The sequence below is a fragment of the Enhydra lutris genome, unplaced genomic scaffold (assembly GCF_002288905.1).
Source record: "Enhydra lutris kenyoni isolate GAN:26980312 unplaced genomic scaffold, ASM228890v2 scaffoldscaffold59, whole genome shotgun sequence".
Lineage (NCBI taxonomy): Eukaryota > Metazoa > Chordata > Mammalia > Carnivora > Mustelidae > Enhydra > Enhydra lutris.
In genome coordinates, this window is record NW_019154143.1 from 6754877 (window position 1) to 6775783 (window position 20907).

Sequence of the window (20907 nt, forward strand, 5' to 3'; positions counted from 1 at the left end):
GAATGACAGTCCCTGTAATAGTATAGCCTGCGGCCTTATTTATCCAAGGTTTCAGATTGACTTCTTCTTTATTGATTTGGGCTGATAATCATTCAGTCTGTTGGACTGTTTCTAATTATTTCGGCTATTTTAATTATTGGATTGTGCATGATCTGCTCTGTTCAAATAATTTCTCAGCAAAAAGAATTGAACCAGCTCGAGTGTATACACATGTCCTTGGTTTCTATCTGCTCTGCCTCTAGCCCTTTGTGTCATGTTAAATGAATCATTTTTGCCTCCCTGTTTTTGATTTTCCTCTCTGTGAACACAGAGAGAATGATATTATCTTGTGGCTGAAGATTTAGGGTCACTGGATATCAGGCACTAGCAAAATGGAAGTCGTTGCTACCTGTTTGATAGGACCATTCATGCTGACTTTATGTTGTTTAAATCCTTACATTTTCCTCATTATGAACTTTCGTAAACATATGCTCATTGTAGACAATGCAGAAACCTACAAAGAGGAAAACAAAAATCATTTATAACCCTGCAACTTAGTTATATAAGCCTGTGAAAGTTTGATTTCTTTTCACCCAATCTTTATTCAGATATATACACAAAGACATATTTGAGAGAACACAATATATCCTGCTTTGTATCCAGCATTAAGCCACAAGAATTTTGCAAATTTCATCATTTTTAATATCGGCATAAATATTTTAACCTGTGGATGCCCGGCCTTCTAGTTAATTTACTCTTTCCGGCTCTCATATGTCCTCATATCTCTTTTTTGGCCCAATTGACAGGATCATGGATCTGAAATGAAACTCGATCGTATCGTTGGCCTGCTTAAACCCTTCTGTGGCTCCTGATAACTTCCCAGATGAGGCCTGGCAGTGCGGGGAAGGTGTTCGGCCGCTGCTGCTCTCTGCGAGCCTCCCCTCTCAGCTTCTTATCCTCCTCACTCACTGTCTCACGCTTTATGCTCTGCAGCCTCAAACCTCCTGTCCGTCAGTCCCTGGAAACGCTCCTTACCTCTGCACTTACGCTTTTTGCTCTTCTGTCTGGAATGCCCATTCCTCCCCCTAATGTCACCACCGAGGACCTGGCTGATTCAGACTGACTTTTAAAATTCACCCTAGGATGGCCTCTCGGACTCCCCCCCCCCCCCGAATATGTCCCCCCGCCCCCCCAGAGCAGTTTTGTAGGAGCCTTTTTGTATTTGCATCACGGAGATGACTCCCGGCCCCCTCCAGTCCGTTCGCCACACTAAGGCAAAGGTGAAGTGTTTTATGCTTGTTTGTTTCAAAAACAAACCAAAAAAAATCAATTCTGATCATGTCTTCAATTATCATTTCTAATCTGTGGTGACTTCTTTTGAGGCTTACGATAAAGAGCACGTTTCAACCCACCTTCAGGCTTTCCATGATCTAGCCCCACTTTCCTCTCCAGTGACACTCTGCACCCCACTCCCGCAGACCTTCCTCTTCAAAGCCCTGTCCATGCCCTTGCTTCTGCCCCGCAAGGATATTCCTGCCCATCCTTGAGACCTCAGCCTTCCTGGACTGCCTCCCTCTTCCCCTCACGGCTCAGGCATCCTGTTCAATGGTCTCAGAGCCCTGGGGTCCCCTTTATGTTAGTCTTGTCATTTGCCATCACTTGTGCTATTATTTCAATAATGCCAGTGTCTAGCAGTAGACTCTAAGCTTCCTGAGGGCAGGGTGTCTGTTTTCATGCACAGTAGAGGTGGGATTGGACTGGGGGAAGATAACAACGTCCCACAGCCGAGGTCAAACAAACTTGTCAACAGATCGGGCTGGAGAAGACTGGTTCAGTTAGACGGACCTAGTTGGGCTTTGTGGGAGCTGCGGACTGAAGATGGTCATTTACAAACGTGCCTGCTCTTAGAGTCCTAGTGAGACTCTGTGAAATCAATATGATCCGCCCCATTTTACAGATGAACTAAGACTGCAAGGATTTCATAAAGGTAGCAGGTGGGAGGGCCCTGAGTTAATGTTAGGCCGACCTCCAGGAGGGGGAGGGCAAGGTGGCACGAAGGACAGGTCCGGCCCAAGAAGTGATGGAGCTCCTGGTGTACGTTGTGGAGTCCCTTTCTCTTTGTGTGTCTCAGGGTGCTTTTTGGCAGCCGGCTGGCTCTTCGAGTGGTAGGAAACCAGTCAGTCGCGAAAGACCTACAGCCAGAAGCAGGGAGCCCCGCAGAGGCTGATTTCTTCTCTTCACATTTGTGCCCCTGGCAATGAATGATGTTGTCCCAGTCCTTTTGTGCTGCCCTACAAAAGAGAGGGGGCAGCTGCTGGCCTGGGGCACTGGGATCCTCAGAGGGCCCTGTGCTCTGCCTCAGGGAGGAAGTCACCAGACTGGGAGAACAGGTACTCAGGAGCCCTTGAAGGAAATACCTGGCCCTTCTACTTCTGGTCCAAGGCTTTTTAAAGTCACCGCCCTGAGGAGGCTGAGAACTGTGGGATCCCTGGAACACTGGATATCTAGCCACGGGCTTTGAAAACCCAACAAAGGAAAACAGAAGTCTTCTGGCAAAGGAGAATAATCCAGAAAGGATGTTGCCAGAGAGTTTAAAAAAAATTTCTCCAGGATTTTCTTAAATTAGGTTTTCCTTTTAATTACCTAGTTATCCTTCAGAAACTTGGAACAGTCCCATTCCTTATCAACATATTCCTTGTCAGTTATGCACAGGCTGAGGCTTCTGGTGCCCAGGGTGATGCTTAAGTAGCAGGCAGCTGCCAGTTTTCCCCTTGGGTTGTGGGGAGTGTCAGGAATGCTAATGTGCTGGGGCTCGGGCGGGGCTGGTAGCTGGGCTGGGCTGGTAGCTGGAGGGAGAGGCCGCACTGAGCACAGGGCCTGGGGGCAGGGTGGGGAACAGATAAGCAGCTCAGGGCCTGCCGGTTGTCCTCCTCCCTGCCCAAAGACGGCAAGGTGGCTGGCCCCACCAGGTAAAGTGGGGGGCCGGGGGGGCTGAACATTAATTTTTAATTTTTGTGCTTTCTGATAGGCCCTGCCTGCTCCCTGGTTCGAAACACTGTATTTTCAAATAGAGGATTGAAGTGATGCTTCGCAAAACTGCTTATTGGCACTTTTTAAAAATTTCCCGTCTGGCTGTCTCTGTCATTCACGCTGCTTGATGTAAAATTAGGGCTGGAAACATTGCGTGGGCATGTTCTGATGAGATGTGTGCTGGAATGTGTCAGGGCGCGTGTGTGATTGGATCCAGCGGGGACAGCCGTGAGGCACGGCTCCTCTTCCTATCCTCCGTGTCCTCCCACGAGGCTTCCCGGGGCTGCACGGGATCAGCACAGGTGGTCAGAAAGAGAAGTACAGCTCGGCTGCACGCTGTCCTTGGAACTGGGCTCGAGCACCTGACGGTTGTTTTGACGGCTGGAACCGTGTGGGTAGGTGGGTGAGTTTCTGGTAGGATGAGCAGTGGGGACTTCACTTTGGAGTGTGTGGCTGTGGGGGCGGGCCTCTCCCCACGCAGAGATTCCCAAATGGATGGCAGTTCCAACTGGATCAAGGGGGAGGTTGGTCAAGGGGGAGGTTTTCCCTTGCGATGGGACCCTCGCTTTAGGTCGTGAGCGCCTCCGCCGTCAGTCTGGGGCTCATGTGTGTCCGGGGCTCTCGGGTTACAGAGCGATGCCAGCTCTGGTCTCTACCTATCGTGGTCCTTCCCCCCACCCCCTCCATCCTTTCCACCTTCTTCTCTCCTCAGCCACTCCTTTGTCCCTTCTCCTGTTTTTCCTCAGTCCCGGTCTGGGGTTTTCAGGGCCTGACCACCTGCTCAGCAAGCAGGAAAAGAAACGCTTCGGACGGTGGTCTCCTTGAGTCTTTCTTTCTGTTTCCTGGTGGGTAGAGGGCAGTGTGAGAGCAAAGGGGATGGAAGTATAAAAGAATTCTGTGATAAACGCAATGCGCCATCAATGCCCCATGTCAGCGCATGCCTGCTGGCTTTGTGTTTGTCCCTGTAAGAGGCCTAATTGGCTATGATCAGGTGTAGTCCTAGTGATTCTCATCTGACAAAGTCTGTTAACATATCAAAGACTGGCTTTGGAGGGAGATGCTAATTCCATACCAGCTCTGCTTCTTGTTAGCCATGGGACTGCAAACAGTTGACCTAAGCTCACCCAGCCTCAGTTTCCTCCTCTGTAAAACAGAGGTAATGATGGCACCTGTCTCATGGTGGAAATATGAGCAGAGCTCTGAGCACAGAGCCTGGGATGCAGCAAGCCTTCCGTAAATTATTATCACAACCACTTAGGTATGTGGCCATGGGCAGGCCACATAAGTGGTCTGTGCCATGTTCTTATTTGTAAAAGGAACAGAATGTCTTCCTTATGTAACTTACAAGCATGTGTGACGAGGCACTCTGAACACAGTGTCACATGCTACGTAATAAATAAAAGCTTGATTATCATTTTCCTATAACCATGCTCAAGCAATGTCGGTGGCCTCACAAGGGTGCTTGTCTGGCTACAGATTAATGCCCTGACTTAGCGATGCCTGTGGGGCTGCTGGAGGAACCAGCACACACGGGAAATGGTGGCAAAGCCTGCCAAAGACAGAGGGTCCCGCCCGGACTGCCGTCTTCTTACCGCTGCCGCAAACGGCTTCCGGATTTGGCTTCTTCCTCTACCATAAGTTTCTTGCCACTGGAAGGTGGTGAGTGCTCCTCTCTCCTTCCAGTGAATCCTCGGTAATTCATTCAATTTGCGGACTTTATCCCCCTTCATTTCTTGTCTCTGGGGTCTTCCAGTCCACCGAACTACGTGGGGGCTGGGAGAGAGAAAGGAAATGAAAGCAGACTTGTCAGTTTCGCTTGATCGTTGCTTAGAGTTGATCATTGCTTGGAAAACGTTGAAAATATTGTTTCAAATCAATTTATATTGTTTTTTGAAACTGATTCCAATAGCCTACCAAGGCCCAGGAGGACAGCTCTATCAATTATCGAGCGAGCAATGGAACAGGCACTCTCTATAGATCCTGAAGGCTGGCTCTAAAGGGCTCCTAGTTTCCATTTATCTTGATGTGTATCTGTGACACGTCTCATCATAAATCCAGCAGCCCATCTGGTGAAGGGGACACGAGAACATTGTTCATGGTAGCAAATATGTTTAAATTTTTTCACAGTTTGAGCAGAGCTATTACCCTCGTCTCTACCGTCATAAATTAGCTCTACCAAACATTGCTTTCCTAATCTCCATCTACGCTGGTAATTAGTCAATTCAGCTTGATCTAGCATTTATTTTCATAAAGGAGACAAACTTCTGCAAGTGTAGCTCAATTAGAAAGAGTCTATCAAGCCACCTGGAAGGGGCCAAGGGTGCACTGTTTTTAAGGATAATTTGCCCTGGAACACGGTCAGCTCACTCCACAATGGCTCATCTTTCTCCAGCAAGTTGCTCTTTTCTGAGTATTTGGGAAATTGCTAAAGCCATCAGCGTTCATGGGTCCCCATGTGGCAGGAGGAAGATCTCTCTCTCTCTCTCTCTCTTTCTCCTCTATCCTTCCACTCTCCCTTCACCCTCCCTGTTTCAGACTCATGGTTTAGTTTCAAGTCATTAGTTTCTCATTTTTGTGGAACCATATTCTAGATTCAGAAAGTAGGTCCTCTGTCTAAAAGGCACTCGCTCAATAAATCTTCATTGAATGAATGAATAAATGAATGAGTGAAAGAAAGATTACATGATGGTGTAATTGACTTTGGTGGCAAAAGGTAATGATTGACACTTGGCCCCCAAATTTTTTCCCAGATGCTGGAGGTGAGGATGAAGTTGCATAGGCTGCAGTTCCTCAGGTCAGGACCCACACTTTTCTGGTCCTTCTTAGAAAGACAGCAGGAAGAGGGAGTGGAAGGACACTGTCTCTAGGGACTAGATGTGATTAGGACACTTGGTATATATGGATCTCATTCAGTCCTCATTAACAAGTCTGTGAGATTGTATGATCTCTACTTCACAAATGAAGAAATGGAGGCTCAGAGTGGTTGAGTTTATTGCTCAAAGTCATACAGCTGGTTCCAAAGCCAGTATTCTCCTTTCTACTCCAGGACCCTGCTTCTTATAAGCTCATATTAAATGTAACACACACACACACACACCCAAAACCCTATATTTCCAAGTTTTTCCCCATATTTGGGAGTATACAGGCTTACCCTCCCAATTAAAAAAAATCATATTCATCGATGTCCATACTAATTGAAAAAGTCATACTGGAGAGTAAATAAAGCTTACATTTGCTTCCTACACTGACTGGACGCCTTCCAGAATCCAGGAGATTTGAACTTCAGGTGTGTATTAACAACAGCTTTAGACTCATGTACTATTAAGACAGGTTTTGTTCAGACTGTATTGATCTCTCTGAGGTCAGCATGTCATGACCAGAGCCAAGAGTAACTAGCAGTAACTGTCAGGCTGTGCCTGTAACATGGTATCCCCTGTGGGAAGGAAAATACCACAATGTTACTGAGCTGGAGCTTCCACTGAGCCAATGGCTGTATTTGGTTTCACAAGAATCAGAGCCTGGGGTACAAGATAATGGCGTAGGGTGTCTGGCTTCTTGCCACGGGGATAGTCACATCCCCCTTGCCCACATTGGCAACTCTGAGCAAAAAAGAAGGAATAGAAGCTGCCTCCTGCTAGAGAGAGAGAGAAGGTAAAGGGAAGGTAAGGAGAAAGGGGAGGGAGAGAGAAGCAGAGTGCACTGAGTTGGGCTGAAATCCCCCATAAATCACATAAAATCTCATCCTCTCTTTGATCTCCACTCATGAATTCCTGTCCTACCAGCTAATCACCAGCCATGATCACCCACCATCACCCACCATCACCTGTCTCAGAGCCGTGCCATGATGGCTCTGAGAATCCGAGAATCCCTGGTTTTGATTTTTCCAAGTTGTATTACTTTTTATTGTAGATATAACACAGTAACTCCATTAAAGGAAATTTAAAAATGAATTCAGACAACTGGTAGTCATTCACTGCGTTAACCCTGTGAAAGTTTCCACCTGTGTTCCAGATCATGCTTCTGGAGCACTGTTTGTTTTGGTGTGCTCCAATGCCCCTCCCCTTTTCAACTTCCTGTGGTGTTTACTCTCTCTGTGGTAGGCTGAATCTGTCAGGCTTGTCACTGAACCCTCCCTCTTTGGCCCCTAGAGTTCATGTGTTTACAGTTCAAGGAAATCACCAGAGTCTTGCCTTTAAAGAATAGTCCAGTGGTCTGTGTTTGTTCAGGTAAATAAAGGAGCAGTAGCAGCAGTAATAATAATGATAATAATAATGACGATGATGATGGAAGCTAACACTAACAGTATGATGTGTCTCATTTAATCCTCCTCTGAGATAAACAGACTACCTCTGTCCATATATCACAGTTGAAGAAACTGATGCCCAGAGAGGTTAAGAAGCTTGCTAAGGATGCACAGCTAGTGAGTGGTGAAGCCAGAACACAAATCCAGGTTGTCTTGCTTCAGAGAGAATATGGAGTGAACAGAGAGACAGTTTCACAAGTGAGAAGCTGATTGTCCATTACTGATAAGAAACAAGGGTAGTAGAATAGGCTAGTAGGTTGTGCAGAGAGAGTCTAAACACAAAACGACGTTCACGCCTTTCAAGTACTTCCTAGATCAAGCACTTGTTCTCAGTGGCTTTTACTTTATTTGGAGTCTTATTCACCATCTGGAGCTTTCCTCTCTCTAGTACAGTGGCCACCAGTCACATGAGACTAGCGTTTGGGATGAGACTTAGAGGGAAGGAGTTGTGCTGTAAGTGGAAAACACCAGATTTCACAGATTTAGTGTGAAAAAAGTATGTAGACTGTCTCACTAATAGGAGCTCCTGGCTGGCTCAGCTGGAAGAGTGTGGGACCCTTGATCACGGGGTGGTGGGTTCAAGCCCCAAGCTGGGTGTAGAGATTACTAAAAAAATAAATAAACTTAAAAAAAACGCTCACTAATAATTTTCAAAATATTGATTGTATATTAAATCAAAATATAATACAATTAATCTTCTTTATTTTTGTAGCGTGGCCATTAGACAATTTAAAATTCTCTGTGTGACTTGTAGATTCTCGGTATTTCTCCTGGAAGAGTGCCCCTCCACTGTCTGTAATTTTTAATCTCTCTCCTCTCAATTCTGGAGTCCTGATGATGGCTTTGCCCTTAGGGCTTGACTTCAGGACTGGTTTTGTCCATTTGAGACTTAAAAGTCAGTATTGGGCCACTACACTCACTGTATTTGTTTCATTGATCTAAGTGAAGGCTGTTTATACCCCCTACAGGAGGCGACGAGGAAAGCATTTTCTTTTGTCTGCTTAGCCCCTGATTCCCTCTGAAATGAAATCTGAGGACAATATGGCAGCCACGCTGCCCTGTGACCCCAGGTTGGATCTTGCCTTTCAGACCAGGAGGGGCACAGGCAGAGCCAGTGGGAAGTTCTTTATTTTGCTGCCCACAGGCCGGTTATGGAATTCCAAGTTACCTTTGCAGTGTTCCAGGAAACAATGCAGACTGTTCACTGACCGTTTCATATGCTGGATGAATGAAGCAAAGATTATACTGCTGTTGTCAGCAGCTGGGGCTACCCGAGATCTTAAACGTCAGGGACCCAGAAAGAAGTCACAGCCTCGACTCTTCAGGACCTTGGGACACTCAGAGGGAGGCAGAGTGTCTGATCTATTATGAAATGACAGAGACTTAGTGATCAGGAGCCAGATTGGGAGGCCCAGCCTCTGACATCACAACAAAGCCGGAGAATTGAGGGAGCTGCATGGGCTGCTGCGTTCCTTCTGGAAGGCATTTTGAATGAAGGCATTCAACTGGGACAGGGGGAGTCGGATGTGCTCAGGGTGTCTGGGGTTGTCCCAAGATGATGGCCATATAGCTGTATAAGAAATGGCCACTACCTTGCCAAGATACACCCCTGGAAGGGATGGGGATAGCCCTGGGGACCAGTTGCGCTTTAGCTGGATGGCAGGGATAAATGACAGGGGTCTAGAGCCTGGGTCTGATTATGGTGTGTCCTTGTATAGAGGCAAGACAGAGGCCAAGGATGGAAACCTCAGGCTTTATTGCTCTAAGTATGCACCAGAGATTTTATCTTCTGTTTGCCCAAGTGTGGAAGTCAGTACATGGGCACAGCATTAAACCTATCTAATAAGCTGTTATGTGGCATTTACTATGTGCTGGGTACTTTATTTTTAAATAAATATGTAATTCTACAATAAATACAAAATTACTTTATGGGAAGTAAAACTGTGTCCTGCTGAGAGTAATCAATGTAAAGAAACATAGGAAGTGCATGATAGTGGAAATGGTAGGTGAACATGGCAAACATCTTCAAGGTTTTCCACACCCTGCGTTACAGATGGGCAGCTGAGACCCCGGGGGCTCCAGATCTTCACACAGCGGATTTGTCTGGCAGAGGCATGAGTGGGGGTTGGAGGGTGGAGAGAGCAATGGCAAGGAGGCCAGTTGGCCAGCCATTCAGGAGTAAAGTGGTGGGAGTCTTGCCCTGAGCATGAGCAGAGATGACACCTGCGAGCCCCTGGGCAGACTGGTGTTCAGGCAGCCGTTACCTGTGTCTGTCTCTTTCTCTGCACACTTGGGTTAATCTGCGATGCCCATTTAGGGTGCAGACTGTTAGCGTGTGGCAATAGTTCTGTTATGGCGAATGGGAGCAGACGCCAAGAGATTATTTCATAACCAAATGCTGACATTTGTTGAGTGCTGTGATTGGCTGCGTCCCATGCTACGTCCTTGAATGACCTCTTTCATTCCTTGCAATAACAGAGTAAAATATCTGCCATTCTTCCCCCTCTTTTACAGATGAGGGAACAGAGGCTCAGAGAGGTTAAGTGATTTGCCAAAAGTCACACAGCCAGGATTCAAATCCAAGTCTGACTGCACGGCCTTTAGCCACCACACCTATTGCCTTGTCATTGACTGGTACACAGGGACTTCTTACAGCATCTTCGGTTTCTCATGTTTTTCTCTCACTTAACCTAGCGTATGGGTTTCTGTAACTTAGCTTAGAATTCAATTCCTCGCTCTGAGCACCAGAGACAATAGAAATTCACCAGACCCTAAGCCCCATTCCTAACCTCTGTGCGACATATTTATGTCTCTTCTTCTGTAGTTTGTATCATCATTAACGTGGCTCTACTTGGCCCTTTAAGAAGCTAATTAATCACTAAATATAGATCACAACTTGTTCTTTTCAACCCTCTGCATGTTTCTTCCCCCCATTGTGTGATGCCATCTGGTGCTATGAGCTCATGCTTTTCTGTTCCTTTTCAGGGAGCCAGCTTCACTGCTCTCTCTACCCAGAAAGCCAGTTAATTTCAAAGTTTGCATGCACAGCTTTGAAAAAATTGGAATCGAATGCCTCCTTGTGGACTTTCACAGCATCACTCTTTCAGAGAACATCGCAGGGAACCTCCGTCTTTACCACCATCCGCGTAGACGCGTACACTTGTCGTTTCATCAAAACGACCTCATTTGTCTTTGGTGAGCTGTCAGGCAACTCCAGGTCTTTTCCTGTGTGATGTTAGTCTAGTTTCATTTTGTCAGTTTAAAGTGTATGCTGTAGGAAGCTGACCTTAATAAAATACTCACCCCTTTGCATCTCTCCGACTTCTTGCTGGAGCAGCGGATCCGGTCCTTAAGAACAAGGAAATCATGCAGCTAACGCAGGCCTCTGACATTGCTGCTGGTCCGTCCTTCACTCCCACTTCCTCTCCTAATCCTGCCTGGAGTCTCTAATCATCTTCCAAGGGACTGGATCCCGGGAGCTATAGACTGTTTTCTTGCCAGCTCAGCTGAGAAGCTCTGGGCTCACCACCAGGCTCCCGATGCGTGGGATCGTGGAGAACGGCTTGTTACCGTCCAGTCCAGACCTTGCTCCTCTCCACACTCCTTTCTCTCTTCTCATTTCAGAGCTCTTGGCAGTTTAAATTTAGCCTGGGAGCCTAGTGGGGAAGGAAAAGTAATTTGGCTCTGTGTGTGCGGCTTACCTCACTCCTGGCACAAGCCAGATACCCCTGGGGAAGCAAGAGTGCATTGGCCTGCTGCCTACCTCCTTTCTGCTGTCTTCCTCCTGAGATCATGCCTGTTCCCAGCAAGGGGCTGAGGAGAGGAGCCCTGAGAATGTCCACAGTGATTTCCCCAGCACAGAAGTTGTTCTAAGGCCAGCCCCTCGGACTCTCAGAGAATGGTTTCTCCCCAGTGCACACCCCATTTCCAGCCATAAGCAGCTTCTGTGAGATGCAGGTGGGATGAAATCCCTGAGTCAGCCACAGAGCCAAGCCCATCTCCAAATACCGTTATTGAACGATGGGGGTAATATATGGACAGAAGCCTCATTTAGGTATCAGCTTTGTTTCCAAAAGAGCGTATGTTGTTACTATACAGAAAAAAAATGTGTTTTTCACTTCACATTGATAGTTTGCTTAATAATACAGTTCTAAACACCCACAGAATTAAGATGCACTCCTAAAACATTAGGATTTCTCATTTTCCTGCACGAGTAGAATACAGAGTTTGGGTAACATCACATGTTTTAAAGCTCAATTACTGCTTTGCCCTGTGGCCTTAGGCTAGTTCCTTGACGTCTCAGAACTTCAGTTTTCCACTTACTTAATGGCGTGAATCCTACTTTTCTTTTTCTTAATCTGGTTTGTAGGGTTGTGGGTGAGTATCAATTTTGTCGAAAGCTTTTTCTGCATCTTTGAGATGAGCTTGTGGTTTCTGTGCTTTAGTCTATTGGTAAGGTCTATTATATGAATTGATTTTCGTATGTTGAAGCAATCTTGCATTCATGACATCAGTCCCACCTGGTGCTGATGTGCAATCCTTTTTATATGTTGCTGAATTCAGTTTGCTAGTGCCTGTTGAGGATTTTTGCATACCTATTCATAAGGAATACTTTGAATTATTCTTTACTTATGATGTTTTTGGTTTTTGCATTGGGGGGTAATACTGGCCTCCTACCATGATTTGGGAATTCTATTTTTTTGAAGATTTTATGAATGATTGTTAATTCTTTAAATATTTGGTAAAATTCACCAGTGAAGACATACGGTCCTGGACTTTTTTTCATTAGAAGGTTTCTTTTTTAAAGATTTTATTTTTAAATAACCTCTATATCCATTGTGGGGCTCAAACTCACAAACCCCTAGATCAAGAGATCCATGCTCTGCTGACTGAGCCAGTCAGGTGACCCATCATTGGAAGATTTTTAATGAGTTCTTTACTAACAGAGTCTCTACCTATTATAGACCTATTCAGATTTTCTATTTCTTCTTGAGCCGGTTATGGTAGTTTGTGGCATTCTACAAATTTTCCATTTCGCCTGTATAATCTAATTTGTTGGCATGTGTTTTTTTTTTATAGTATGCTCTTAAACTCCTTTTTCTTTCCATAAGATTATTGATAATGTCCTCTATTTTATGCCTGATTTTAGTAACTTGAGTCTTCCCTTTCTTTATTATGGTTAGTCCAACTAAAGATTTGCCAATTTTATTTTATTTATTTATTTTCTTAAGATTTTATTCATCTGAGAGAGAGAGAGAGACAGAGAGCGCGCACAAGTTGGGGGGAGAAGCAGGGAAGAGAGGGAGAAGCAGACTCCTTGCTGAGCCTGGAGCCTGATGGGCAGGTCTATCCCAGGACCTGGAGATCATGACTTGAGCCCAAGGCAGACACCTAACTGTCTGAGCCAAGATTACCAAGATTTGTAAATTTTATTAATCTTAGTGCCAATTTTTGGCTTTGCTTATTTTGCTATTTTTCTATGCTCTGTTTCATTTATTTCTACTATAATTATATAATCTCTTTTCTTCTGCTTAGGATTTAATGTGCTTTTCCTTTTTTAGTTTCTTAAGGTAGACAGGTTATTGATTTGACATCTTGTTTTTTAACATGGGCATTTGCAGCTATAAATTTTCCTCTAAGCATGTTAGCAACATCCCATAAATTTTGGTATGTTGTGACGTTGTTTTTTGTTTTCGTTAAGGTGATTTTAAATTTCTTTTGTGATTTATTTTTGGATCCATTGGTTGTTTAGGAGTGTGTTACTTAATTTCCACAAATTTGGGAATGTCTTAAATTTTCTTCTGTTATTGATTTCTAATTTCATTGTAGGATGGTCAGAAAACATTGACTTTATATGACTTTATATGTCATTATGACTTTAATGTGACTTTCTGTCACATTGTGAGTTTAATAATTTTAAATTTATTGAGATTTGTGGTCTGTCCTTGGAGAATGTTCTACGTGCGCTCAAATAGAATGTGTATTTTGCTGTTGTTGGGGGAGTGTTCTGTAGATGTCTGTTTTGTCTAATTTATAATGTTGTTCAAGTCTTCTGTTTCCATGTTTGTCTTCTGTCTACTTGTTCTACCAGATTGAAGGTAGGATATTTAAATCTCCAACTGTTATTGTTGAATTGTCTATTTCTTCCTCCAGTTTTTGCTTCCTAGATTTTGGGGGGGATTTGGGATTTTGCATCTGTTTACAATTTTATAAATTCCCAGTGGATTGGCCTTTTTGTCATTCTAAAATGCCTTTGTCTCTAGTAAAAATTTTGTCTTGAAGTTTATTTCGTCTGATATTAGGATAGCCATTCCTATCTCTTTTGGTGATTGCATGGCATATCTTTTTCCATACTTTTATTTCCAACCTATTTGTGTCATTGAATCTGAAGTGTGTCTTTTGTGGACATCATATAGTGGATCATGTTGTTTTATTTATAATGCCAATCTCTGTCTTTTGATTGGGATGTTTATTCTGTTTAGATTTAATGTAATTCCTCATTAAGGAGGACTTATGTCTTCCAGTTTGCTATGTGTTTTCTGTATGTTCCTCTACTCTCTTCCATTACTATCTTCTTCTGTGTTAAATAAATGTTTTCTGGTAATCTTTTAAAATCCCTTTTGTTTTATTTTCTATTTGTATTTTTTTGTTATTTTCTTAGTGGTTACCCTGTGAATTATAATTAACATCTTAATTTATAACCATCTATTTTGGGTTAATGCCAACTGGATTTCATTTGTATATAAAATTTTGCTGCTTTATAGCCCCATTCCGTGTCCTGTCCTTTGCACAGCTATTACCATACAAATTACATTGTATGTTCCTCAACACAGATTTATAATTATTGGTTAATGCTTTGTGTCTTTTAAATCAGATAGGAGAAAAAAAGTTACAGAAAACACAAACAATACATTTATACCATTTTTTATGTTTACCCATGTCATGGTCTTGACAAATGTTCTTTATTTTTTCATGTGGATTCAGTTACTGTCCTTTCATTTCATTCAGACCACCTTTAGTGTTCCTTATTGGATAGGTCTAGTGACTAGAGTCTTACTCTCTCAGTTTTTGTTTAACTGGAAATGCCTTAATTTTTTCTTCATTTCTGAAGGATGACTTTGCTGCTTATAGAATTCCTGACTGATTTTCTTCCAGTGCTTTGAATATATCATCTCACTACCTTCTGACTTACATAGTTTCTCATGAGAAACTCTTCTGCTCTTTGGAGGAACTCCTGTATGTGATTAGTTGCTTTTTTCTTGCTTCTTTCAAAATTTTTTCTTTGGTTTTCAGGAGTTTGATTATGATGTATTTGGGTGCTGCTTGCTGTGAGTTTATCTTACTTGTAGTTCATCAAACTTAGGTGTAAGAATGTACTTTTTTATCACATTTGGGGAGTTTTTGAAAATTATTTAATCAATTATTCTTTTTTTTTTTTTTTTAGATTTTATTTATTTATTTGACAGAGAGAGATCACAAGTAGACAGAGAGGCAGGCAGAGAGAGAGAGAGAGGGAAGCAGGCTCCCCGCTGAGCAGAGAGTCCGATGCGGGACTCGATCCCAGGACCCTGAGATCATGACCTGAGCCGAAGGCAGCGGCTTAACCCACTGAGCCACCCAGGCGCCCCTCATCAATTATTCTTTTTGGCCCTTTTTCTCTTTCCTTCTTTCTGGGATTCTCACTATACTTACATTGGAATGATTGATGGTGTCTCACAGATCTCTGTGACTCTGTTTATTTTCTTCACACTTTTTCCCTTATTTTCTTCAGACTGGATAATCTCAATTGACTTATCTTCAAGTTTGCTGATTATTTCTTCTGCCCCTCTAGTGGAATTTTCATTTCAGCTATTGTTCTTTTCAGGTTCAGAATTTCTATTTTTTTTCCTTCTTATACTCTCTATCACTTTACTGATATTCTCTGGTGAGACATCATTCTCATACTTGCCTTAGTTCTTCGACTATGATTTTCTTTAGTTCTCTGAACATAGTTTAAGCAGTTGATTTAAAGTATTTGTCAGGTAAGTCCAACATCTGGGTTTCCTCAGTGATAGTTTCTACTGGCTGGTTTTTTTCCTGATGCCTGGGCCGTATGTTCTTGCTTCTTTGCATGTTTTGTACTTTTCTATTGAAAACTGAGTATTTTTTAAAAAAATATTTTATTTATTTATTTGACAGAAATCACAAGTAGGCAGAGAGGCAGACAGAAGGGGGTGGGGGAAGCAGGCTCCCTGCTGAGCAGAGAACCAGATGCGGGCTCTGGGATCCAGGACTCTGGGATCATGACCTGAGCCGAAGGCAGAGGCTTAACCCACTGAGCCACCCAGGCACCCCCAAAACTGAGTATTTAAAATATTATGTAGCAACTCGGGAAATTCGATTTTTCCTCCTCCCCAGGGTTTGGTATTGTTTTGTGCTGTTGCTGTTGGGTTTTTAGTGTCTTCCTTTAACTAATTCTGTAAAGTCTGTATTCTTTGTCATATGTGGTCCCTGAAGTCTCTGTTTGACTAGCTTTGTGTGAAGCTAATGGACAGAAATGTCCTTAGCTGCCTGGAGCTAATAAGTCCCAGTCTTTGCTGATGGGCTTTGTGCGTATGTTGGGCATGTCTTCAGTTCTGCCTTAGTCTTCAGACCCTGCTTACAGGATCCCCAAGGTCACCCTGAAGACAAATATCAAGTGGAATGACAGTTTTGAAAAATACAAATGCAAGCTATTAATACATTTGCAGCATGGTATCTGCTATTGTTCTCATACCAGATTGCTTGTTCTTTGTAAGCACAGGCCTTTTCTGACTTATAAAGAGCTAATTCCTATGCCTTAGACCACATAACTGCTGCCATGGGCTCATGTTGAAAAAAAAAAAAAACAAAGAATAAAATAAAAGAGCTTTGAACTTTGGAAGAATCTGTGCTTTCATAAGGGAAAAAAATAAAAAAGCTTCCCAAAAGCAGAGAGAGCCTTGGGCAGTGTTGCTCAAAAGAGATTCAAGGACTGCTTGTCTCAGAATTACTTGGGATGTTTGTTAAAGTTCAGCTTCCTGGCCCCACTCCAAATCTTTTGATTTAGAATATCTTTGGGTGGGTCCATCCAGGAATCTACATTTTTAACTAGCTTTCCATTGATTCTTGATGCATGCTACTGTGTGAGAAACTCTTTAGGGAAGATGATCCTATAGGTGCCTGCACTTCAGAGATGGGCTCATAATCCATCAAATAGTAGTTTCCCCCTCTAAAAAATTCGCTTTATTTCTATAGTTCATCAAATCCCATCAATTAGAGGTTTATTTGCATCTATGAGGTGTTTTTTTTGTTTTTGTTGTTGTTGTATGTGTGTGTGTGTGTTTTTATTTTTTTTAAAGCTGCTGCCAGGGTTATAGGACTCAGGCTGAATCATGGGACTCAGAAGACTTCAGGGGGAAAAATAAACTCATATTTATTTATGCAATTAAAGCCTGGGTTGGGAGGGAGGGTAGAAGAAGGTACCACATAAAGCAATGGGTATTCTTGCCCATTTCAAAATTTTGCACCTAGGACTGGTCATGCAACCAGAAAAGGTAGGGAGAATTTTTTTTTCTTTCTCTTCTCTACTTTTATTTTTATTCTTTCCCCCTCTCTACCTTTAATATTACTCTTTCTCTTGGGGACCAGAATTTAGGTCAGTAAAATTTGTGTTAAGGGAATACATCAGCTGCCCTGGGGTTAAAGAGCCTGTTGAAGGTTCTCTGGTCACTGAATCACCACCTAAACCACCAACAGGAGGGTTGTTTTCATGGAATGATGTCTTCTGGTTTCCAAATAACACACTTCTTTTTTTTTTTTTTTTTTAAAGATTTTATTTATTTATTTGACAGACAGAGATCACAAGTAGGCAGAGAGGCAGGCAGAGAGAGAGAGGAGAAAGCAGGCTCCCCGCCGGGCAGGGAGCCCGATGCGGGGCTCGATCCCAGGACCCTGGGATCATGACCTGAGCTGAAGGCAGAGGCTTTAACCCATTGAGCCACCCAGGCGCCCCAAATAACACACTTCTTAATGATCTTTTTGATGCTTCCCATTTGAGAGTTTGAGATTGGATCAAGTTCAGGCTCATGTAATTTATCTGGGTTAACTTAAAATTTTAAATTGATTTCCCCCAACCATCTGCATACTTTTGGGCCATTTCTCCTTGTGGAGTTTTGTGTTTAGTTAACACAAACTCAGTGTTGAAAAACACTTAGGAGAGTTTAGATCCGTATCAATTTTAACACATTCAAGAGTGAAGCATGATTTAAAAAATCATGTCATGTTTTAGGTGTTCACTGCTCCAATTTGCCCGTGTTACTGTGTGTCATCAAGAGATTCCTATCCCTTCCCCCATTCAACCCAGTTTAGGGACACATTACTCTGCCGTAGGTCTCCAGAATGGTGTTACAAATGCCCAGACTAGTAAATCCCATTTCTTATTTCCTTCAAGGTATCGCACAGAGATGCACGGCTATCAAGTACCACTTTTCTCAGCCAATCCGCTTACGAAACATTCCTTTCAATTTAACCAAGACAATTCAGCAAGATGAATGGCACCTGCTTCGTGAGTATTTCTGGGAAAGGGTCAGAGAGGAAATGGTGTCTTTCTGAACAAAAAGTATTCCCACCAGCCCTCTCAGGTTTGAACCGAGAGATGTTGTACTGAGCATTTGTGGGCCTGGGGGCCAAATCCAACCTGGTCAGAGACTCTGAGAGTCATTTCACTATGCTCCACAACTTGTTTACAGATGGAATGTCTGAAAATCAGGCATGAGGCGTGTCTGTTTCTGCCCTGGGGGCATCTGTATACAAATGGCCTCCGTACATGAATGGCCTCCTGCATCTTTTCTTTACCAGGTCATCTGGCATGGGGACCTGTTCTGCCACTAGTCTTGGTAAACCAAGGAGATTGTATCTTAGGTACTCCCAGTTTTGTTTTGTTGATACAATATTCATTTTAGCCACCATGTCTACCTCAGGCCTTGGTATTTCTGCTAAAATATCTTTATGAGTGTATGTTGCAATTTTCTTAGAGGATGTCTGTCATCAGAGGATATCTCGACAATGGGAACCACTCTTTTCCACAGTCAGGAAAATGTGAAAATCTAGAAAGGATCATGCAATGTAACACTAAAGGGGGCTGATATTTACCTGAAAATTGCTGATTCATGCTGCCTGGTGATAGGTGACTCAGGAAAGCAAAAAGTCAGAGGTTGACGTCCTTTTCCAATGAAATAAACAGCAAGAACTTTGGGGATCTTGTTTGGTGACCAAAACCACTGCAGAAAACCAAGCAGAATCTCATTTTGTGAGGCAATATCTGCAGATCAAAAGATTGTTTTGAATCTCAAACATGGACTTGGAAGTTCTTATGACACTGGTTTAGCCGTGGTCTCATGTTATACATATTAGTATTGGCAAATTTAGGACTTGGAAAGTCATTGTCTGAAATGTGGCTTAATGGTACGACTTCCTGAAAATTCTTTCTTGTTGGCTGATCTTAACAAGGATTTCTCAGCAGATTTAAGCTAGAGTTTTGTCTAAGTGTTCTTACACCTGAATTTTTTATGAGTGTGTTTGGAGTTCTTTGTCTTAATCAACAGTCCTGAAAGCTCTGTAGTCACTGGTTTTAAGACCGGTGAAAAAAGATCAATGTAGGAGCCTGAGAAAGAACCTCACCTCTTTACTCGAGGAGTTTGTGGTTTGCTGTTGCCCAGCAAGGCAGTATTTGAGTGTTCTCTTGATCTTTTTTGAGGTTCAGAAAGACACTTTTTTGAGGAAAGACACTTCCAGCATTTGCATGCATAGCTCTTTCTAAGATTGTCACTAATGCAAATCCCATGTAGATTATATCTGAACCTTGCGCCTTTTAAAGGTTGTAGACAATAGAACTACTACTTAAACCACAGGGAATTTAGGAAATTGAGACAACAATGGCTGACCTATGACGACATTTCCCCTGCTCAAATATGGATGTCGCAAAATGACTTATTCCCTTAACATTAAACTCAGCCCCTTTAAATGATCACCGCCCTTGGCCTGAGGTGTCTACACTTCCTCTTCTAGGCAACTGGCTTTCATTTAGATGCTCTGAGCTGGAAATGAGAAATCCCTTTAAAAGAAAGGAATGGGGGGCGCCTGGGTGGCTCAGTGGGTTAAAGAAAGGAATGGTCCATGTGGGCCCAGAGCTGTGGACTGGCCTCTGGGGCAGCCCATCTCTGCTTGGGATCTACTGTTTTAAGAAGGATCACAGACATTTAGATAACAATTTTTAAAATTCAATTTGTTCCCCAAAGAAAGGGAAGGAAGGAAATAGAAGAAGAAAAAGAGCAGAGGTTGGGCAATCAGAGCGCTGCTTTAGGACAGCGAGCACAGTGAAAATATATCTGGGTCCATGTCATCGGTCCGTGTCTTGGTTTTGCATCGGAGGTGGGGGAACGGCTGACCTTCTGTCCTAAGGATCACGATTGTGTCTTTATGACAAAGACAAATAAAATAATTGACACCCGTGGTGCTCAGGTAAAACCATATTTCCCTGCAGCATAGCTTGTAGGCTCTTTCTCCAAAGCCGGGATAAGCGTAGCACCGCAGCGGTGGTAAGCTGCATTCCCGTTGCTCTTTTAACGAAAGTGGAGATATTTCGCACTCTGTTTCCCAAGTAACTGCTATCTATGAGCCAGGTTTACTCGGGCATTGTCCTCTGCTCTGCTGTCTGCGTGGTGCAGACGTCTCCGTGCACGCAGGGAAGGTAGACTCTGACCCCATCTATCTTCTGGTGGAAAACCTGGGGAGAGACTTCCCTAAACAACCCCAAGCCTGCAGACCCCAAGACTGCCCGTGCCACTGACTAGTGTTTGCAATGTACGCAAAGCTCTTCATTCTCTAGTTTTCAATAACTCTGTTCTTTCTGCTTCCCATTCTGAATGTCTGTACCTCGAGAGTAGACCTGAGAAGAATCACGGCTGGCTTCCTGGGCATGGCGGTGGCCGTCCTGCTCTGCGGCTGCATCGTGGCCACGGTCAGTTTCTTCTGGGAGGAAAGCTTGACCCAACATGTGGCCGGACTCCTTTTCCTCATGACAGGTATGCTGAACACCTCAGACACCTCTCTGGGCAGAACGGAAGGCTGCTTTGCATGTGGCCAGCTTTGCTCTGCTAATTTTGCTTGCACCTGTGAGAAAAGCAGCCAGGGGTCATTGGGTTTGATGGGTGATAGAGAATGTAAAGAAAACAACAGTGTTCCTAATACAGACCTCGTTTCTGCAGTCCGGCCCTAGCCCTGGCCTGGACTCTTGGGGAGCATGGGCCATTGTTTATCAGGGGCGTGCCCGGAGAGAGAGTGATCCTCAAAACCACCCCCCCCGAGCTGAAAGTCAACTCCAAGTACTTCTCTTAGTGACGGTGTCTTTGGGGTCATTTTTACACACAAAACATTCATTCATTTCACTTCACAGATAGTTTCTGAGGACTCAGTATGTACCAGGCACTACTTTAAGTACTAGAGACACGATGAATAAGGGAGAAAAAATCCTTCTCCATTTTCATCTAGAGGAGAAGGAGACAATAAGGTGTGATGGTAATAAAAGCTGTGAGGAA

The 20907-nt window shown here is 43.6% G+C and overlaps 1 protein-coding gene across 1 annotated transcript in view; it reads left to right on the plus strand.

The window, feature by feature from the left end:
• The window catches only part of LOC111158493 (transmembrane protein 178A), a 50761-nt gene that overhangs the window by 18190 nt on the left and 11664 nt on the right, over positions 1–20907 (plus strand). The window contains exons 2-3 of the mRNA XM_022520549.1: positions 17763–17876; positions 20257–20394. Coding sequence (XP_022376257.1) covers positions 17763–17876; positions 20257–20394 — 252 coding nt within the window. The remainder of the gene's footprint in view (positions 1–17762; positions 17877–20256; positions 20395–20907) is intronic.